Source organism: Galleria mellonella, unplaced genomic scaffold (genome assembly GCF_026898425.1).
Source record: "Galleria mellonella isolate WM207_F2 unplaced genomic scaffold, CSIRO_AGI_GalMel_v1 utg117, whole genome shotgun sequence".
NCBI lineage: Eukaryota > Metazoa > Arthropoda > Insecta > Lepidoptera > Pyralidae > Galleria > Galleria mellonella.
The window spans coordinates 1,847,140-1,863,409 of record NW_026441980.1 but is presented as its reverse complement, the minus strand read 5'-3'; the positions used below and the strand labels follow the sequence as shown (position 1 = coordinate 1,863,409).

The following is a 16,270-nucleotide window of genomic DNA, read 5'->3' as shown; positions in this document are numbered from 1 at the left end:
TTGAGACAAAATCAGATAGACTTCGTGCCTAAGGAGACATGGCACGATCATCTTTGTAGCGTCAACAATAAAGTCTAACAATAGTTATTTTAAATATTTATATCTTTAGTGTTATAAGATTAAGTATTTCCAAATTAACTTCTGGTTTCGCATTGAACCTTCTTATCTCTTCTGTTAAGTTTAAAACTTATACATCGGATAAATCATCAATTGATTATACTAGTTAGAGAAAATACTGCTGGCACCAGCAAAACTGTAATACTCTGCCATTATTTATTTACTCAATATGCATCTAATATATATATATATATATATATATATATATATATATATATATATATATATATATATATATATATACAGAAGAGAATGAAAGTAGAAGATGAAGAGAGAACAAAGGAAAATAGTAAACTAGCGAGAGATTAATTACATAAAACCTAATTTTTAAACTACGATAACTAGTTATTTGTTTAGAATTATTTTGTTTAATTCCGCTATCATTAGTATGCGTGCGACTGCCAACACTCGAAGATTGACTACTATTATAATTACCAGAAGTTCTATAACTTTCCATATTAGCTTAACACCTCTCTCCGATCTTGTTAACCTAACACTAGTTTCCGAGCAGCGATCTATTAATTTGCCTAAAGTTTATTTATATGTAGGTAAAACACGTGTAGCAAGACGTGCGTGAACTGAATAGTGGTCGGAGAGTGATGGTTGATATAGAAAGTTATCAAGCTTCTGATAATTATAATAGCAGTCAATCTTCGAGTGTGACAGTCGCACACTTACTAATGGTAGCGGAATTAAACAAAATAATTCTAATGAACAAAGTGATATGGAATTCCGCAAAATAACATCTACCATTTACTAGAGGAAGACTTTGTACAGAAGTCGTTTGCTTGGACACCTTTGTCCCATTCGTGTTTCTACCATGAAGCAGATGCGTTTGCATGGCTGTGTTTCAATTTAAAGGGTGAGATATGGCAGTGAACTTACAGGGTACAGAGGAATAACACCTGAGTCCTCAGGAATGCCAACCCATGAGGATACCCCCCATTGGCGAAACATCATACTCTGTTATGTCCACGGTACTGCTCATGTCTTTAGGCGACAGTTACCACTTTCCATCAGGTAGGCCATCAGTTTGTTTGCCATTCTGAGTTGCATAAAAATATCTAATTCAGTAAAAGCAAACAACTTACTGAGATATTGCCTTTTTGCATTAGTGTGATACATATATTGCATTTTCATATATTATTGTTATATAAAAAAAATTTCACTGTTTTTTTTTCTGTTACTATTGTCACAATTTTTGTGTATATTCTGATGCAAATAAAGGGTTTATCTATCTATCTATCTATTTAAAAATAAGATAACTTAAAGACGTGTATCGAATACAATTTCCTAAATATACAATTTCATTTGGAACAGCAAACATTTTCAAAAGGACACTGTTACAAAAACAACTCATTCAATCGGCTATAGAGCGCAAAACTTGATTCTTTCATATTAGTTATCGCCATAAAGGGAACAGACATTTCATGGTGCCATCATTTTATTGCAATTCGGCCACGGAAAAGTCGTCCCAATTGCTTTAGTGTTACAGTTTAAACGACACGAATGGTTATGTTTGCCGGCAGATTTTATCATGCACGCTCGAAGTGGTTGTCGTTGGCAAATGTTGTAAATTTTTTCCGCCACTCCAGTTTTTTGAGATGTTGTGTAAACAAACGCTTATTTTGTTAGAAGTTCCTTTAATACTCTCGCACAACTTTCACATTACACATTCGTATTATTCTTGTATAATGTGGAGTCGCTGTTTTTGGCAAATCTATGAATATATTAATATATGAAGATATTCTTAGTTCATGTATACTTGTGATCATACTAGTGTTTCCCGCGACTTCGCTTATGTAACCGGTATATGTTCAGTGACCGAAATAAAAATGACAATGACCTACCTATATAGTATGTTTTTTATGCAACTTACAAGCTGACGGCTCACCTGATGGAAAGTGGTAACTGCCGCCTATAGATATGAGCAGTACCATGTACATAACAGAGTATACTGTTCCGTCCATGATACCTCCCACGCGTTGCCATTCCTGAGGACTTGGATGTTATTCCTCTATACCCTGTAAATTCACTGCCATATCCCACCATTCAAACCGAAACACAGCCATGCAAACACAATTGCTTCACGGTAGAAACACGAATGGAACAGAGGTGCCCAAGCAAATGATCTTATTACAAAGTCTTCCTCTGGTAAGTACATACTCATACTTGCAATAAATCTGAAAGAAATTTTATTTCTTTGTTACTTTATAGCATATTAATCAATCTCGAAGAAATTTCGTTATAAAATTTATTCTATACATACTATAATGGATGCAGAAGGATAAGCTTCTTTTTATCGTGATTAGTAAACATATCCCGGTCACGTGGACGAAGTCACGGGTTTAAACTAGTAACAAACAACGATATATCAATGTAGAAACCAATATGAATTCATCAGTGGATAGCAGCAGCTTTCTTCAATGGAAGCGAGTGAAAATATAAAAACCATTTTCGAATCGTTCATATTGAATCGTTTTCGTGAAAGCATTTTTGTGATGAATCATATTTTCTTATTTGAATCAAATAGATCATTCTTATATAAAGATTTTGATCTTAAAAACGCTATCCAATTCTAGTAAATACGTCATTTATTTTATGGACTGTTTAATATTAATTAGATTAAAATGCTTTGGCTTATAATTTGGCGCTGTATTTTGCATGTAGATGTATATGATAAAATGGTTTTTATGCAACTTAGAATAGCAAACAAGCGAACGGTCTACCTGATGGAAAGTGGTAAGCGTTGCCTATAGACATAAGCAGTACCATGGACATAACAGAGTATACTGTTTCACCTATGATACCCTTGATGATACATTACCATTCCTGAGGACTCAGGTGTTATTCCTCTGTACCCTGTAAATTCACTGTCATATCCTACCCTTCAAACCGAAACACAGCCATGCAAACACAACTGCTTCACGGTTGAAACACGAATGGGACAGAGGTGCTCAAGCAAACGACTTTTGTACAAAGTCTCCCTCTGGTAAATGGTAGGTGTTATTTTGCGGGTAGGTATCTTTAATGTATGGTGGTACTAACTTTTATCTACGACTTTGTCCGCGAACTGGGATATGTTTACTGAGCGGGATAAAAAGAAACTTATATCATTCTACATTCCATATAGTACGTACATACTAAATTTCATAGTGATTGGTTAAAGCATTAAAGCGCTATACGGTAACAAACTCACTTTCACATTTATAATATTAGTAAGGATTAGATAAATAAAATCTAGCCGTGTGGTCCCGGCATAGAATAGGCCACCTCTTCCTTTCCCGTGGGTGTCGTAAGATGCGACTAAGGGAGGACGAGGGCTGGGCAGCAGCGTCCCTCTTAAAACATCACCAAATCCTAACTACAGTTGCTAATCCACCTGCCAACCGTGGCAACTACTGGCAAAATCTTCCAGTAGAGGAGGCTTATGTTCAGCAGTGAACAGTTAAAGGTGGATATGATGATGAAGATGAATAAAAGCATACTTATAATGCTGTAGATAAATAAGACAAAGAAATGCCCATTATCGTAACTTATGGGAGACTATAAAAGCGTAACAATAAAACTAATACCGAGATCAAATAGAAGGACTTGTGTTGCGTTATAAGAGAATCTAGAAAAAAAAAACAGTGTCACTCCGAGAGTGCAGACAGAAGTGAAAACTTCAACAATTACGTGTGTATTTTTTTTTTTGAATCATCAGAGGTATCTGTCACGATAACGATAACAGTGTCTCGTTTCGGTGGTTTGTTTCTATCTCAAAAATTGCCCACATGCATTAGTATCTATGTATACATAATATACTCATATGTAGATACTTATATACAGAAGTGTCGATTGTAACGGTAACAGTGTCGCGAGTTTAACGCGTTGAGCATTTTTTGAGATAGTTTATTCCCATATCAAAAAATGCCCAGAGCGCCTTAAGAAACTCTTCAAAAAATATGTTTATTTATTTATTAAACCTTATTACACCTAGATAGTGTAAATGGCGGATTTAGCAGCATGTATGTACCATACATGAGCTGAACGTAAAAGGGGACTAAAGGAACTTAATGCTCAGGGGATGGGCAACAGCGTCTCTCTTAAAACATCTCCAAGGACTAACTGCGATTGCCAATCTGCCTATTAAGTATTGCAAACTACTTGTAAAACCTCAATAGGGGGAGACAATTAATGGCTTATATGGTATGGTATCTCACCCTTCAAACTGAAACACAGCTATGCAAGCACAACTGCTTTGCGGCAGAAACACGAGTGGGATAGAAGTACCTAAGCAGATGACTTCTGTACAAAGTCTCCTACTGATATATGCGGAATAAAGTTTTCTTTTTCTGATTTTAAAATAGGTTTCCAAAACAGAGGGATTAATAATAACAAGAGAATTTTTCATCTTTGTTGGTTGATTGCATCGTTCAGCTTCTTATGCGACTAAAAGGAATTATATTTATAACGTTTTGTAATATAAGCACGAGCTTGGGCCTTACATTGCTTTCAACAATGTATTAGATAATCTCAGCAATAATGCTTCACAAAGTGGGCTGTATGAACCGAGATTCAATCTCATACCAACATTGTAATATATTATAATATTTCCTGTGCTACCTTGTTTACTCACAATCTAGATAATATGTTTTGATATTAACATTTCAGCGTTTAATTATGTTGTTATTTTATTTAAATATTTTTTTTCTTTTCCATTTAATAAAACTGAAGAGAAAAGACTTAATTTTTTGTTTGCATTGGATAAACTCAAGAAAATAAATACTTAGCTGATTTTAAAACTTCTTTCGTCGAGTAACATAGGCTATATCGCTAGCTTGCAATAAATGGGAAATTCAACCTTTCTAGAGGACTCGAATCAAAAGTTCGTTAATAATAATAATAATAATAATTTATTTATTTGCTAGAAATGTGGTAATAATAATGGTCTTAAATATAATAGATCTACACATTTCGCCTTATCTAAAGGCATGCAAATTTAGTATTATAATTTAGTGGCTTACGTATATTAATAGCCTAGTAGGATCAATCCATAAATATTGGCAGCCGCAAACATACTAGTGGTAGCAGACTAAACAAATACAAATACAAACTAAACAAAAACAAATACATAACAAGTCAATAATATAACAAATGTCATACAATACAAATGAAATTACACATTTACATACATTCATTTAATTTTTTAAAAAGTCATTTATTAAATAAAAATTGCATTCCAGTAACCATTTTTTTAACCGTAATTTAAAGTGACTTACTGGTAGTTCTCTTATTGATTTTGGTATTTTATTATATATTTTAATAGTCATTATATCACAGTTTTGTTGATACAGTGTGGTTCTGCAGATGGGCAGTTTCAACATTGTGGGATCTCTTGATGTGACTTCATTCATATTTGAAAGTTTTGTAAAAAGTTGTGGGTTTTGTTTAACAAATATTCCTACTTCATAAATATACATGGATGTAAGTGTTAATATTTTTAGTTTTTTAAATAATGGTCTACATGTATCTGTTGGTTTTACACCACAGATAGCTCTTACGCATTTTTTCTGTGCTATAAAGACCTTTTTCGACATTATAGAATTTCCCCAAAGCAGAAGCCCATATCTTAAAATTGAACCCACATAACCATGATACGCTATCAGTGCGGTTTGTTCATTGGCCTCTCTTTTTAATCGCCTAAGAGCATATACAAAACTATTTAAACGTTTCCTTACGTAGTTAGTATGAGCTTTCCAGTTACAATTTTTATCCAAGGTAAATCCTAAAAATTTAATTTCATTACATTCAGTCACTTTTTCATTTTTACATTTTATAACAATATTTTTTGGTGGCATGGAATAATTAGAAAATTGCAAAAATTTGGTCTTAGATATGTTAACATTTAAGTCATTATCCTGAAGCCAAGATACTATACTTTTCACTGTGTTATTGATTACAATTTCATAGTCACTTAATGTTTTTTCATCGTCTGGAATAAGAACAGATAAATCGTCAGCAAACAAAGTACATCGATATTTTGTTATATCAGGCAAATCATTTATATACAAAAGGAACAGCAATGGACCTAAAATGCTGCCTTGAGGAACTCCTGATAAAGTACAACGATAATTTGATGTAAATGATCTAGTCATACATATATTATTAATGCGATTTATCTGGACGCACTGTCTTCTATCTGTAATATAACTTGCTATCCAGTCTAAAGCACGACCCCTAATACCATATCGTTCACATTTGTTTAACAATACTCTATGATTTACATTGTCAAAAGCCTTTGTCATATCAAAGAAAATTCCAGTTATTCGTTTTTTACTGTCAATAAATTTTGTTACGTTACGGATGACAGAAAAGGCAGCCAAAGTAGTTGATTTATTTCTTTGGAATCCATTCTGTTCTTCTTTAATTATATTAAATTTATTGATAAAGTCGATTAATCTTTTATACATTAATTTTTCAAATACTTTAGAAAATATTGAGTTCAGTGTTATTGGCCTATAATTTTTTAATTTATTTTTGTCATCTTTTTTATGTAATGGTTTTATAATAGAATGTTTTAGACGTTTCGGGAATTTTCCTTGTGTAAAAGAAGAATTTATAAGATAAGTCAACACCGGTGCAATTTTTTGAGCAACCAATTTTAATATAAGTGTTGAAATATCATCAAATCCCACCGAGCGAGTATTTTTCAAGGACTTTATTACTTTTATTATTTCATCTTCACTGCAAGGTATTATAAATATGGATGAACATAAATTTTTTATACTTTTATGTTGATTATAACTTTTTGATGTATTTATACCAGTGATAGAGATAAAGTAGTCGTTGAATGCATTAGCAATTTCTTGAGGGTTGTTTATTTTTTTATTTTCGACCTCAATGCATCTTATGTCTTGTCTGTTTATAATATTACATTCCTTTCTACTTATTACATCCCAAGTAGCCTTGCATTTATTCCTTGAATATTTAATAAATCTACTGTTATTTATTCTTTTTGAACAATTAATACATTTGTTTAACATTTTTGCATATTTTAAATATTGTTTTTTATTGTAGCCTTTATTTTTTTTATAAATATTATATCTGAGTTTTCTTTTATATATACATGATAGTTTTATTCCCTTTGTGATCCATTTTACTTTATTACTTCTTTCCTTTATTTTGACTCTTTGTATTGGAAAGCAAAGATTATACATTAAACAGAACATGTCATGAAATGAATCAAATGCATTATTTATGTTTGTTTCACTTAACACTTCTATCCAAGATAAACTACTTAAGACATCTATGAATTTTCGTATATTGTCTTCATTAAAGTCTCTTTTAATTATATAATGATAACGTAGTATAGGTTTTTGAATATGTAATTTAAATGTCAAAGTTTGACCCGTATTATGATCTGACAAGAAAAGTTCATGAACCCTACCTTCAGCTGATGAAATATTGCTAAAAATGTGATCTATGCACGTGTTATGTCTTGTAGGGTTATTTATATGCATTTGTAAATTATAATTAAGAAGAACTTCCTTTAAATAGCAAGAATTTTTGTCATTTATAAGAGTATTAATATTAATATCCCCTGCAATAATAATTTTTTTGTTGCTTCTAAAAGATATTTTGTGTAATATATTTTCAAAATTTTCAAAAAATACATTATTATTAGTACCAGGTATTTTGTATATACAGATAACAATGCAGTTCCATAATGGTATTTCTACTCCACAACATTCAAAATATTTTTCAATTGAGAGATCATTAAGAAATGGAATGTGTTTATATTCTATATATCTTTTTAAAAGAATACATACCCCACCGCGTTTTTCATTTAATCGAGAAAAAGAAGTAGCCAATTTAAAATTATTTAAGACAATATTATTTTCATCTCCATTTCTAACAAAAGTTTCCGATAAGCAAACAATATCAGGGAATATATCCTTTTCCTTTAATTCATTTAAACACAACTCTAACATGTCTAGTTTATTTATAAGTCCTGCTATATTCTGATGGAACAATGTTAATGTAGTTGGATCTTTTTTATTATTTACGAAAAAGCTCATTTCCTTCATTTTTCGGAGGAAAATAATTGTTACCATTTTTTAGATTATTCTCATATATTGAGCTATGTTTACTTACACTAGGAAAGTAGTAAGGTATAGTACCTTTATGGGGCTTTTTAAAATCGTTAGAGCTGGCTTTTTTAGGTAATATACGACTTTTTATTTTATTATAGCATAAATAGTGTTTTTTGTAAAATTCGAAATCAACAATAACATTAAGTTTTAAACACAGTTCCGAAAGGAATTTTCTTTTGCCACCCTTATTGTCTACTTTTAGAAACTGACAATTTTGAAAATTTCTACATACATTTGAAATAAGTGTGTTTAACATATATTCATTTAAAAACTTGCTACTGTTTATTCCCAATACAATTATCTTTATATTCTTAAACCTTGTCAATAAATTTACAAATTCAATCATTACTTTTGTCGGATTCTTGTCATTTTCTCCGGCACATAAAATAATATAATTGTCTTTTGAATCTTCGATCTGATAACATTCTTGAATTATATCTTGACATAAAGCATTTGGCTTTATAATAGAATAAATTTGATATTTTTGGTAACCAGATTCCAATCTTGAATAAATAAGTTTTGATGCTAGACCTGTACATTGCTGCGAACCAGTTATTAACATTTTGGGAATATTTGTTTGATTAGTAAAATCACTTTTTTTCCAAGAATTTATGTTCTCTTTGTCGTCTGTTTTTTGTGGTATACTCGTTGTTTTCTGTAATATTGTCTTCTTATTAGGTTGAGAATTGTCGTCTGAATTACGGTTTGAGTCAATATTTTCTATGTCAGTCTGGTTTTCTGTATTAATTGATAATTCAAAATCTGGATGTTCTATTTCATTATAACTATGATTTTTTAAATCAAAAAGTCTTTTCTTTTGTAATTTGACTGTTTCATCTTTCTTAACATCCCCTCTTTTCTTTTTAATACTCGATGAACTCGAGTATATTTTTGTGAGGTGTGTAATTTTATAATTTTGTTTTGACAATTGTTTTTTCAAAGTACTATTTTCTATTAACAAATCATCTATTTCGGCTTTTGCAGTTTCTAACTGGGTTTTAAGATTATTTATTTCTATTTTTAGGTCGTCTACGATGTCATCACGAGTAGATAAATCAGGCAGACTTTTTGTTGAATAAATAGATTCTGTTGACTCAGATGTAGAACTTTCTGATAAACTCGATACAATTCTTTTAGTACGCCTCATTGTAATATAATTCGTCTGATCCATTTGTCTATAGTACAGATTCGCTAACTTAATTTTTTTTACATACAAAAAGTGAATTTCGTTGGCAGGAACCGATCGCAGACACTTACGCAAGAGTCATTCAAACCGTGCTTGAAACCAGTGTACCACAATCGCAGTTACTTGTTGATTCGAAATTATGGATTATATGTTAACTGAACTTAGATTTTGTTCGTTAAAATTTTCATAAATTTCTATTAATACCCACATTCAATTTCTGTAACTTTTAGTGAACCACAATTTATGTTTAATATATTATGCAGTCTATATCACCTATATTTTGTAAACCTTGGCTTATTATTTTATTAAGAAGTAAGTCGCACTCACTTTATTCTGATATTTGTTACTTATAAATGAAAAAAAAAAAAATACTGTTTCACTTCATGAGTTTGTTGGTCAAATTTAATTGTCTTTATAATTATGTATTACTTGTATATTATATTAAAATAACAGTGTCACTAAATATTTACACTACTTTCTACGATTTAAATAAATTATAACGATTAATACTGTCCCAAATTAAATTAAAATAATAAAATATGTTAGAGCTGATATGCACTTCATGACAGCTGTCATGACAATCGTTGAACTCATTTTAGGGTTTCGTCTCGTTTGTATTTTTATTTGTACTCATGTAATTAATTGCGTAAATTACGCCTTTAATACTGGTACGATTACCGTCATTCTTTTTGAAATTGATAAAATGTTTGAGTTTTTTTGTTTAAAAATCTACGTTGGTCCGATATCAATTTAAACATTTGTAATTTCTCGGTACAAATTAAATTCTTTATACATATAATTGCTCGTTATATATTTTTTCTTTGTATACCCCGAAGGTAGTAAACAAGCATACATCCCGTCTGATGGTAAACAGCTACTGTAGCCCATAGACCGGCCGCAACACTAGCATTGCCGACCCTGATAAAATCTATAATATATCCTTTTTGAAGAACCCCTCTGTAGGAAAAACCTGGGTAGGGAGCTCATTCCATAGGCTGAGTGTTTGCAGAAGAAAATTCCTTTGAAATCATATTATACGTGACCATTTAGGTTCAAGCGTATGAAGATGAATTCCCTGTCGAAAAGTGAGCGGTGGGATGATAAAAGGTGGCTATAAGCATCATTTCAAACAATTCCTAATTTAAATTTTTTAACCTTTTTTTACCCATTGGTTATCGTTTGTCGTTTCTTCGAGCTATGTGACCAACCCATTACCACTTCAGCTTGCTTATTTTTTAGGCTATGTTGGCCACTTTAGTTATTTTTCGGATATCCTCGTTGTAGATTCTATCATACAAAGAAACTCCAAGCATATCCCTCTCCATAGCTCGCTGAGTAACTTGGAACTTCTGTATATTGCCAACTATGTAGAACTATGTTTCGGGTCCGTAGATCATCACTGGCGACACGCACTGGTTGAAGACCTTCGTCTTCGAACTTTGAGGTATTTCGGATAAGAAGGTGTAGCGTAATTTTCCGAATTATATAAATATTATATATTTATAATTACTATAAATATAATTTATCTAAGAAACAGCTCGCCGTTAAACTATATGTTGGGCCAAAATTGAAGCTGCTATTTTTGAACGAAGTAGAATATTCTTGTATCCTTTCTATCTATCCTAAATTCTAGGATCAAGTGTAAATATCCAGCTATAAGACATGTAATAATTCCATTTCGTGTTACTAGGTTTGTGATATGCTTTCCAACGTAATAACTTTCTAGGAGTTAATTAAACTTGTCTCCCAGGATTTGGTTCAGTGATTTACTATGCTCTGATGGCATAGAAACAGCTCTAGTTTTGGAATTAATCTGAAGAGTTAAGATTATTGGATGGTGTGTTGAAAATGACACTTCTTGTTATTAACTATATGCCTAATAAAAGACTATCCTTAAAATAAAATTATAAATAAAACCTACATGAAATACTGTATTGTTCACCAATATTTTTTTTGGAATGAAGACCTGAATTATCTATCGTTACTTAAATACGCTGTTCAATTGTCGAAACGCAATCTACATTTGAGGGCTACTAGATAGTATTGAGCGATATAAACTGTTAATCTATGATTATAGCAGTAGTATAGCTTAGCCCTGAGGACTGATATCAGAGGTTAGATAACTTCCTTTGAGCCTTTCTTTCCTGTCTTTTTATTTAATAAATGATAATTTAAGATTGCATTCCACGAAATAAACCGTCTTTAATTGGGTCAAAACCGGTTATTTTAATTCAGAAACTAAACTAATATCTAGATTTTGGAAAAAATTTAATAAACCAATCTGAAAGTATATTCTATCTCGGTTTATAACTGATGAAGTTATGAGATAACAAAAAAAAAATTAAAAAAATTGAGAATCTCCTATTTTTTGAAGTCAGTCAAAAATAGAAATGTAATACTACCTGCGCTATTGGCTGCTGGCGGAATACCAATGAGGAACGACAGTTAAGAGTTGCAGTTTGCACGTTGCTGTGAAATGACTGATTTGTTCATTTTATTAAGAATTCACTGGAAAGTAATCGTAGTTTCCAAGTACCTCATACAGATCGACTGTACGTGGTATACTGCTATCAAATTTTAGTTACTAACAATCCTTTCCCTCCGAAAAACTAATAAACTACCAACATTATCACCAGAATAACCCATTACCGGCAAGGGAAGAAGGGATTGTTAGTAATGGGGATTTAGTAGTCCCATTGCTTGCAATATACCCTATCAGGTCGACCTCCACGCGGTTCCCCCTGGAAACCATCGTGGTTAATTCTAGTGGAATTCGTCAGGATGGGCTAACTGACCTGCTTCATCCTCATCTATCATCCTTCACTGGTGCTCCACCAGTGTATACCGATAGCACAGGCGGGGTTACCATTCCATTATCATCCAATAAAACAAAAACTCAGTTAAATTGTCCTTCTCCATCTCATATGCAGGTAGTACGTATATGCCAAATTTTATGGTGATTAGTAAAATTATTGAGGTGATAAGATGTAACAAACAAACTCACTTTGACATTTTTAATATTACTAAGAATTATATTAGGGTCACCCAATACATAAATTAATATTAACATTTCCCTTATGTGATTAAAAAATTTAATAGCTTGCTTATGCACAAACAATAAGGCTTAATTTCTGTTGTCTTCCACTTTAACTGCTGAGCATCCGGACATTAAGGTTGTTTCATTATCCGGAACATAACGGCCACCCTGTATAATAACGTGGTCGAACTAAGTTAATGCCGGCCAATGTCGGAAGGTGCTACATTGTGCAAACACACGGGATGCTATCTCGTATTTCACGTTTAAATAATTAAACGAATTAAGTGTTTTTTTAATGGGTGAAAAAGGCATGGTAACCCTCGCCTGCGCTATCGGTATACACTGGCGGGGTACCAGTGAGAGGTGATAGATGAGGACGAAAAGGCAGGTCAGTTAACTAATCGTGACGAATTCAACGATAAGTTAGTCACGATAGTTTCCAGGAGAAACCGCGTGAAGGTCGACCTAATAGGATATATTGGTAGCAATGAGGACTAATCTCTCCATTACTAACAACCCCCCCCCCCTAATTAAGCGAATAAGACCTAGATTGCAAAATTTTCACTTGCAACAGGTCGATTCGATGGATTTTTTTTATTATGGTGAACACACTCCAATAGGCAGAGGCCTATGTTTATTAGTGAACAGCGAAAGGCTGGATTTAGAAAGAAATTCTCAGGAATGGCAAAGTATGGGGGGGATCATGGGCGAAACAGCATACTCTGTTATGTCCACAGTACTGCTCACTACTAACTAGCACCAGGTGTTATTCCTCTGTACCCTGTAAATTCGTTGCCATAGTTCATTCGGTTTGTAGGGTGGGAACCCTTCAAACCGAAACACAGCCATGCAGACACAATTGCTTCACTGTAGAAACATGAATGAATTAATAAAAAATTATGTATTTAATATCTCCAGTCGGTTCCACATTTTCTATCTGTATGTTTCATATTTTAACACTGACTACTGGGGGCAGGTACTAACAGACTGGGGAGACCGAAAATGGACTCGGCCCGTACGTGCGGTACGCTTTAATTACGCACTTAACGAGAGCCTAATGCTGTCTCGTTATTGCCGAAGTACTGTGTATTGTGCTAGTTTGAACTACTGAAACTTCCAATTGCGCGTTTGGTTCGGACTGTGGTCATGTTCGATATTTAAATATTTGATTTTTTTTATGTGGTTTAGAATGGCAAACAAGCTGAGAGCCTACTGATATAAAGTAGTAACCGTCGTGTATAGATATTAATAATACTATGGATATAATAAAATACACTATGTCACCAATGATGTCCTTCATGAGTTGCCATTCCTGAGGATTAAAGTTTTGATTTTTTTTTGTATATTTTTATTATACTAAGGAAACCAAGCTGACGGAGGGTAACATATTTAATTAATATGGTAGTTAAGAACTTAAAGGAACCTAAATAATATTTTTAATATAATTTTATCGACTGCTTGGGTACCTCTGTCCCATTCGTGTTTCTACCGTGAAGCAGTTGTGTTTGCATAGTTGTGTTTCGGTTTGAAAGGTGGGATATGGCGTGAATTTGCAGGGTACAAACACCCGAAAGAAGAAGGAATAACACCCGAGTCCTCAGGAATGGCAACGCATGGGGGGTATCATGGGCGAAACAGTATACTCAGTTATGTCCATGGTACTGCTCATGTCTATAGGCGACGGTTACCACTTTCCATCAGGTGGGCCGTCAGCTTGTTTGCCATTGTAAGTTGTATAAAAGATTTTTTTTTTGTATTTTTAATTGATGTATTTAATTTTTACAAGGAGGGTTGACGTCAGGCAGGTGGTCGGCCGTAAAACCAATAAGCATATACATTTTGTAATATGAATAACCTTCCTACCCTTATCCCAATTATGCCTATAATTGAGTAGAAAGGTGATGATTTTTAATGGATAAGAGAAACGATATTTTTACTCTAATATCTTTTATAAATATTTTAATTGAATTGGAGAATCAATATTTTAAACAAATATTTCCGTTAAATTATTATTCATTACTTTTTAGCGAATAAATAATTTCAAACGTTATATCTAAGTCCTTAATACTTCATCGTCATCATCATACCAAGCGATAACTGAATTTATTGGGGGGGGAAGGGATTGTTAGTAATGGAGACTGAGAATCCCATTGCTAGCAATATACCCAACCAGGTCGACCTCCTCGCGGTTCTCCCTGGAAACTATCATGGTTAATTCCTGATGAATTCATCATGATGGGCTAACTGGCCTGTTTTCATTCTCATCTATCACCCTTCACTGGTGCTCCGCCAGCGTATCCCGTTTGTGCGGACTGGATTACCATACCATTTTCACTCATAAAAAAAAAAAAACAAAACTACAAATTAAGTTTACAATAAAACAATTATGAATGGATAAAATGACTATCACAAACATCGTATTTATAAAAGTGAACAAAAAAGAGCTACCAAGCTATAATCAATTACTGTATTCTTGAACAGACCAGTTCCTACTAGAAGCACTCGTTCACGAGTATGACGAATTAGGTGTAGAATTATTTCAAACACTAAAACTTTCATTTAATATCTACATATAAAATATTAGTCTTAACTATAAATATCTTCAGTATATAATATACAAGTTATTGTATATAAAAAAAAACATTTCTATTCGTCTATTTTCGTCTCGCGTCGGTTTCCGTTTGTGAGTCGCCCGCTTCGTGATTATTTTCAGTTTGTTTTTCCACACTTCGTGGAAGATCCACTTTGTGTAGAGCCCTCGTGTTATTTTATTCAGATCTCATTTGACATTGAATCTATTCGCTCCGTTTACAAAGTTTGCTTTCATTTGCGACAAATAGTCTCAATGGAGCATGCCGAATTAGAGGCTTCAAAGAAGCATCGTTTAATCTTATCATCGTAACTTCAATCTCGATTCTCAATACACAAAGATCATTTCCCTGTAAATTAATAATTTGTTTCGCAATCTCAAAGTATGTACGTGTGTAGTTTGAATGTAAACTCATTTGACACGCGTGTGCAACTTTCAAATTAAACGAGAACGATCGATCAAGCCAAGATAAAACGCGCGTCTGTGTACACTGCACTATTTACGTTTTATTACCGGTAATATTTGTATCGGGTTTTATTTATTAATTTAGATATTAAAACGAGCGCGGCGTTAGTATACGCCGATCTATATTTACACGGGCGCGTGCACACAAAACAACCCATAGAATCGTGAAAGCGCGGCGCGCGCGCACGTTCCGTCGCGTGGCCATATCAATGGATCGATTATGACAAAACACAGGACGTGTGAAGTGCAGTGCGCTCAGTGATGTACAGTGGAAATGTTTACCAACCTGAAGCTGCCGTTGTTGAAACAGAAAGGGGCAAAGGAGGAGCCCCTGTACTGCTATAGAAGTGTCAAAACTAAACCACCTAAAACCCCTACACTGTCGCGGGCGAAACGCCATCAAAGACGTAAGTTCGTTATTCGGCTTATGTTTGTTTATGCGAAAATAAACAGAACTTAATGAGGTGCGGCCCGTTCGACTGTTTGTACGTACCTAACTCCGGAATTAGATGTTTCTGGTAATGGGATGCATGGAGATCGTTCGCCCCGGATAGACTAGGGCGTGTGTACTTCTAGCAAATTAAAGCGGTACAAATCTGCCTCGGTGAAGTCGAGTGTAGGATTATTCCTGTATCAATCTCGGAGTCGTCTGTGATATGTTATTACTGCCTCTGTAACGACATGCTCATATCTAACATGTTATTAGTCGAGTATACAAGTAGTTCATTAGCTTATTA

General features: G+C 33.3%; 1 protein-coding gene across 3 annotated transcripts in view; it reads left to right on the top strand.

The window, feature by feature from the left end:
* LOC113523102 (glutamate receptor-interacting protein 2) overlaps nt 1–16,270 on the top strand; it is a 465,085-nt gene that overhangs the window by 353,079 nt on the left and 95,736 nt on the right. The window contains exon 1 of one of the 3 annotated variants that reach the window (XM_052894836.1): nt 15,250–15,940. The exons of the other annotated variants lie outside the window; for them this stretch is intronic. Coding sequence (XP_052750796.1) covers nt 15,808–15,940 — 133 coding nt within the window. The 5' untranslated portion in view covers nt 15,250–15,807. Of the gene's footprint in view, nt 1–15,249; nt 15,941–16,270 lie in introns of those variants that run through there. 3 annotated transcript variants of the gene reach the window in all.